Source organism: Cornus florida, unplaced genomic scaffold, assembly GCF_030987335.1.
Source record: "Cornus florida cultivar Cherokee Brave unplaced genomic scaffold, ASM3098733v1 CherokeeBrave_3.0.0_Hap2_Chr06, whole genome shotgun sequence".
NCBI classification, from domain to species: domain Eukaryota; kingdom Viridiplantae; phylum Streptophyta; class Magnoliopsida; order Cornales; family Cornaceae; genus Cornus; species Cornus florida.
Genome location: NW_026775576.1, coordinates 95,394,537 through 95,400,885, shown reverse-complemented (window position 1 = coordinate 95,400,885; position 6,349 = coordinate 95,394,537). Strand labels below are relative to the sequence as shown.

Below are 6,349 nucleotides of genomic sequence, written 5' to 3'. Positions count from 1 at the left end.
TATATTAATTTTTCTCTAAAACATCTATTAAAAGATTGCTACCGAGTAATTTTTTTTTTTCCATTTCATATCAGTCTCATATTTTATTATATTATGAACTCTAATGATTAAATTCATACAAAATTATTAAATGAGAAGAAAAAAAGGGAAAAAATATTTTTATTTTTAAAATATTGGTCCGAAATGGACCTACTGCAGAAGTTAGTTTCTTTTTGAGACACGTACAAAAGGTAGTTATAAACAGATTAGTTTTATTTCCGCCAAGTTTCTTGCAATAGTTAGTAAGCGTTAACAGAAAATATAAATTACCGTTTAGCCCTTAAATTATATGATGCCGTTTTAAGTTATATACAACTTCAACTGATGTGGCAAAATCGGGTTTAGTGTACAAAAATACACTCATTTTGAATTTGCCACCTCATAATAACTTGGGCATTTATGTAGTTTTAAAAACCAACAACCGCTACTTATCTCTGCATATCTCCCTCCCATTGTCGAACAAATCACAATGGTTGCACCTAGGGGCCATTTAGTCATTAAATATGTAACAAAAGGGCTTCTCGTTCCAAAAGGTACAACAATCACAGCAGAGATTTTCAAGTATATAATGAATCTGGTTTAGGGCAAGCTTCATGTTTTCTCCAAACCCTAAATAAACGCTGCTGCCGCCATTTGCCTAGACCAACGCCGCCAAATGCCCAGACCAAAGCCGCCACGATTTTGAGCAAGCTTTTAAAGTGGGTGATGGGTTTGACAGCACAGTCCAGGAATTCGGGGATGAGGCGATCGAGTGGTGGTTTGGTGAATTGGAGGCGTCACGACCCTTGGAGAGAAGGGGATCGGCGGAGGAAGAGGGTTTTGACGGTGGAGGAATCGGTGGTGGTGGTGGTGGCTGCGCCTCCATTTTCTCTCTCATCGATTTCTGCTGCCTATTGTGGGTTTGGGGATAGTGGGGGTGGTGGCACCGCGGTGGTTGTAAGGTGGGAATGGTGGTGGCAGTTACAACGGTGGGAGGGTGGCACGGTGGAGGCCCGGTGTTTATCTCTTCTGTTGATTTCTGCTGCTGATTGTGGGTTTGGGGATAGTGGTGGTGGCGACGTCGGTGTGGTGGGAATGTGGTGGCGCGGCGGCGGTGTAAGGTGGGAATGCTATAAGGTCAATTTTGTCTTTAAATTTTTTTTTTTGCCCTCACGTGACCCACGTGTAACGGACTTAAACGTTTTAACAAACTGAATTGTTCAATTTTTTTGAATTGTTTTTTTTTTTTTTTTTATTGTTTTTAAAAGTTTTTTTAAATTGTTTTTTAAACGGTTTTTTAAATTGTTTCAACTTAAAAGGTGAAAACAGAGACATACATACATATATATCTGTTTCAACTTCTAAATTGAAGGTGATATATAGACAGCAGTAGAGAAAACTATACTTCGATCGTCATTCGGAAGGTTCTCTCTCCTCTCTCTCCACTCTCTCTCTCTTCTCTGACTCTGAGTGTGTGCGTGAGCGTCCAGTTCTTCAAGAATTACTCAAGAATTCTTTCAAGAATCTTTATATTTGTTTAATTTTTCTGCTCCTCTTTTCTCTTCTCTTCTTCTCTCCTCTCCTCTTCTTTCCTCTCTCTCAGTTTATATGAGCGTACATTTTTTTTGTCTTTGCAGGTGTTATCGAATCAGAGTACAGAAAGCTGTTCCAGTTTTCGGTAAGATACTAAAATATGAACTCTCTCTCCTAACTCTCTCTTTATCTCTCTTTATATGAGTATGTGAGCGTTCAATTCTTGAAGAATTCTTTCAAGAATCTTTATATTTGTTTAATTTTTCTGCTCCTCTTTTCTCTTCTCTTCTTCTCTCCTCTCCTCTTCTTTCCTCTCTCTCAGTTTATATGAGCGTACATTTTTTTTTTGTCTTTGCTGGTGTTATCGAATCAGAGTACAGAAAGCTGTTCCAGTGTTCGGTGAGATACTAAAATATGAACTCTCTCTCCTAACTCTCTCTTTATCTCTCTTTATATGAGTATGTGAGCGTTCAATTCTTGAAGAATTCTTTCAAGAATCTTTATATTTGTTTAATTTTTTGTTGCTCCTCTTTTCTCTCCTCTTCGTTCCTCTCTCTCAGTTTATTTTTGTGTTGGCATGTGTTAACTTTTCCAGTATTCCAATTTTTGTTAGATAGTTCATTTGTTGATTCTTTAGTACTGCAACATATTAATTTAATGTTACTCTCTTTATCATTAACTTAGATTGAAAAGAGATGGATCACTACATGGATCCTCACATCATGCTTGTGCTGGACCCACGAGGGTGGCATTGCCACCGGTGGGTTCGAATGTGATCTACTTCCCTCAAGGCCATGCAGAGCATGCTTGTGAAATGGTTGATTTTACTAAGTCTCCAAAAGTTCCACCAATGATTTGTTGTAAGGTGTTGGATGTCCGTCTTGTGGCAGATTATGAAACCGAGGAAGTTTGTGCTAGAATTTGTTTGCTTAAACTTAATAGCAACAAAGCTGATTTTGATTTTCAATATGAAGCAATCCCAGATACACCCATCTTTGCAAAATGTTTGACGCACTCTGATTTAACCAGTAGTACCTTTTCAGTTCCCCACACTTGTACAAATGTCTTTAAACATTCAGTTGATAGCCAAACCATCATTGTAAAAGATGTTCAGGGTAAAGAATGGGACCTAATGTCTGGGTGGGCAAACTTTGTGGGTACCAAAGGGCTCGTTACAGGTGATGCGATAGTGTTCTTGAGGGCTACAAATGGCAACATATCTGTTGGGATTGTGAAGAGAGGCCTGAGGAGGGTGAAGGCAGAATCCGTCATTGAAGCAATGACTTTGGCTTCAAATGGAGAGCCGTTTCTGGTTCAGTATTTCCCTCGAGCATTGACACCTGAATTCTGTGTAGAGGCCTCAATTTTCGAAGCTGCAAAGAGTATTATTTGGTGGGTTGGGTGTAGGATCCAAATGGAATTTGAAAGTGAGGATGCTTCGGGGACACATTGGTTTAATGCAACTGTATCATCTGTTGGGGATTTCGATCCTATTTGCTGGCCTGCGTCTGCCTGGAGAACTCCGCAGGTATTTTCTGATTTTTTTTTGGGGTCAAATTTTGCACTCTGCCTAAATGTTATTCCTTCTTAAAGTCTAAGTAGTAGTTAGTTATATCTTTTTCCTTTTGCAGGTGATATGGGATGAAGACCACTGTGGTCTGCTTCAAAATGTAAATGCATGGCTTGTCACGGTGGCAGAGGACATGCTTCTAGTAAACCTGTCCCCTTCCTTAATACCAAAACCCCCAACTGATGCGTCTCCAGCCCCGGCATTCTGCAGCTTGACAATGCAAGTTTCAAAATCTGATCACGATGGAAAAGCTGATGAAGAGTGCGCATATGCGTCCCCCGCCACTCTTCAGCAGCTTGAGCAGGCAAATTCTGGAGTCCATATTGAATCTCAAGCGCGGCCTCCTATAAGGCTGACCTATCGGCACCGACCTCCTGCACGGCGCCGACCTCCTATACGGCTGACCTATCGGCGCCGACCTCCTGCACGGCGCCGACCTCCTAACGGCTGACCAATCGGCGCCGACCTCCTGCACGGCGCCGACCTCCTATACGGCTGACCTATCGGCGCCGAAGCAAGGAATAGTGTATCTTACAGCACATTAGTATTTCGCATCACTTGTGCTTTATGTTAGTATTGAAAATACAAATGCTGTCTTGAACAAGTTCAAATACATTTCTGTTTTTACACAATCCTCTTGGCAACTGAAATGAGAATCAAGAAATGCTTGGCCAAGATGATTCAAACACTCTATTTGCCTTGCTGAGATTTGGCTCCTCACAGTTTCCTGTATATACCCAGTTTGTGGAAGATGCCAGGAACCACTCCCCAGAAGGTAATTTCAGCATAATAATGTCCTTACTCTCTCAGAGTTCCAAACATCATTGAAAAATACTATTGAATCCAATTAATCTGCGCATTGCAATTTTATTGCCCAAAATTAGGTGATTTACCCATGTTTCTTTGAAAAAGCTTATGAGGAACCCCTTTGTGGAAGGGATGGATCCATGCTTCCAATTCGGATTGAGGATCCCAGTTTCTCATTGTGGAAACTGATCTTATGTCGAGTTAATTTACTAATCCATGACTTGGTAAAAATTTAATTTTCAAACTCTAAAACCATCTTAATTTTTTTAAAATCACCATTTCAAATTCCAAAGTCAAAATTTAATTGTTTTAAACTTTCGATATGTGAACAATACTTGTTATTCCACGTCAACCCAATATTTATAATAACCTTCGATTATTTAGTAAAATTTTTAAAAAATTAATTCCATCACATATATCATATTAATCTAAAATTCGAAATGTATTCATTTTCACTTACAAGAGTGAAGATGCATTTATGAATTGGTTTAAAATGCCATATGTTATAATCTACCAAGGATTGTTAATTCTTCACGACACCATTGCATAACCTACCTTTCAACGTGCCAACCTTACTTGGTACACAACGTTAATCATTCATGGAATTTATGTTACGACTTTCATCAAGCACAAATTTTCTTAAAAATAAATTAATGAAAATCATTTTAAGCATAAAAAATGCCAAATCTTTCATTACTGGCAAAAATTATTTTTAAATTCACACTTTTCATCTTGAATGTTTCTCATTTTCAAAATTCCTCCAAATGATCATTTTCAATCCAAAACTCCCATTCATTGACATTTGACACTACTCTTTCACTCTTCAAAGGTGCCTCGAATGGGGTCATTTTCATCACATCTTCGTAGGACTTCTCTAGGCCTATCATTTCTTTAGGATCTTTCTTCGTTTCAAAAGGTCCCTCAAACGAAGTCATTTTTCATCACACTTTCGTCACTTTTTACACATTTTCTAATCCTTCAGATTTGTATATACGTTCTTTAGGATTACATCCTGTCACTTATTTCTTCCTTAAGTTCATTTGCCCTATAAGAGTAAAGAAATCTTTTTTTTAAAGAGTTGGAAGGTGAACACCTCAAAAGAGTCAAGTCCAGTGCCATTGTTCAAAAACATGTATAAATCAATTGAACGGTACCCCAATTTGTGTTAGAAGTTATGAGTACCATATATACATGTATAATTAATTTTCTCCAACCCACTCTACGATCTATTGTGGTTGAGAGTTAAATCCCAACTTTATCACACACAAACAAAAATAATATCACATTAGATCAATACAAGTATATAGGGAGATAACAATCACACAGTACAATACAATCTCATACATAATTCACTCAATTCTAAAGTTACAAAAGAGATTTCACTTTTATGAAACAAGAAAGAGAACATACAATCACATGTCAAAATTTCACCCACTCATTTACTCATCATCTCTTTTGATGATATATCTATACACTCGGGAATTACATACACTCTCATCTTCTCACAACAATCATCCTTAAACCCATTACATATTTTTTATCTCTTATTCAAACCCATCTCTAATTATAGAGTCTTTGAAACCCAATTTCATGTTGAGCAAGAATTACACAACTTGTTTGCAATGAGTTATTATATCAATCTCAACTCTAAAATAGTTATTTAATGAGACACATTTATACACATAATTTTGAACCACAAACCCAACACACACACACACATATATATATATATAGATGAGAATCTTTGTGCATACCCAGCATGCCTAGCTTCATCTCTTAACAAGAGAAGAAGTCTTAGCCACCACTTGGTTGGTAGTGTTGGGATTTATATGCCCTGGCATGGCAAATTCCTATCTGGATTATAGTGACATATGTTCCTGACATATCTGAAATATTTATGATTTATATAATTGGTGAATTCAATGTATTATGTTTCGATTCACTATGAAATTAATAGTGTCCCTGTAATTACAAGAAATATTTATATATATGTATGTGATGGCAATCAATACATGATATATAAATAGTAATTATAAATTGTTCATAGTCGGTAATTATGGATGGACTCATAATTAATTAAGACTTGAACTGGATCCGCGTTAGGTTGAGATATATTGCGAGAGCCGTCGTATGTAATTACTCCTTATCACCGTCATGGCATTTGACTCTTAAGCATGAGAAAAGTATAGACTCTTTTATTAATTAATAATTACTTTGATTTGTTCGGCGGATTCTTCGGGATCCTTAGACCGACACTTTGGGTAGTTATATAATTAATAGTTAGAGGGTTATATTTTAAATATTTGCATCATTGCTACTTGTATTTATTTTATATTGATTATGGTTGATCACAAAGTAAATTCGAAGGCCTTCGTGTGTTTTTAGACAAAATGATTTATTATATATTTATTTATTTAAATT

General features: G+C 37.0%; 1 protein-coding gene across 2 annotated transcripts; it reads left to right on the top strand.

The window, feature by feature from the left end:
* Positions 1-501: 501 nt before the first annotated feature.
* Positions 502-3,955, top strand: LOC132313052 (auxin response factor 16-like). Of its 2 annotated transcripts, XM_059811667.1 has the most exons (5): positions 503-1,155; positions 1,656-1,696; positions 2,236-3,079; positions 3,183-3,462; positions 3,606-3,955. In XM_059811667.1, the coding sequence occupies exons 1-5, from the start codon at positions 745-747 to the stop codon at positions 3,644-3,646; spliced, it is 1,617 nt and encodes a 538-aa protein (XP_059667650.1). In that variant the 5' UTR covers positions 503-744; the 3' UTR covers positions 3,647-3,955. The 2 variants fall into 2 exon arrangements, with proteins under 2 accessions (XP_059667649.1, XP_059667650.1); XM_059811666.1 differs by lacking the exon at positions 3,606-3,955 and having other exon boundaries at positions 502-1,155; positions 3,183-3,599.
* Positions 3,956-6,349: the final 2,394 nt, after the last annotated feature.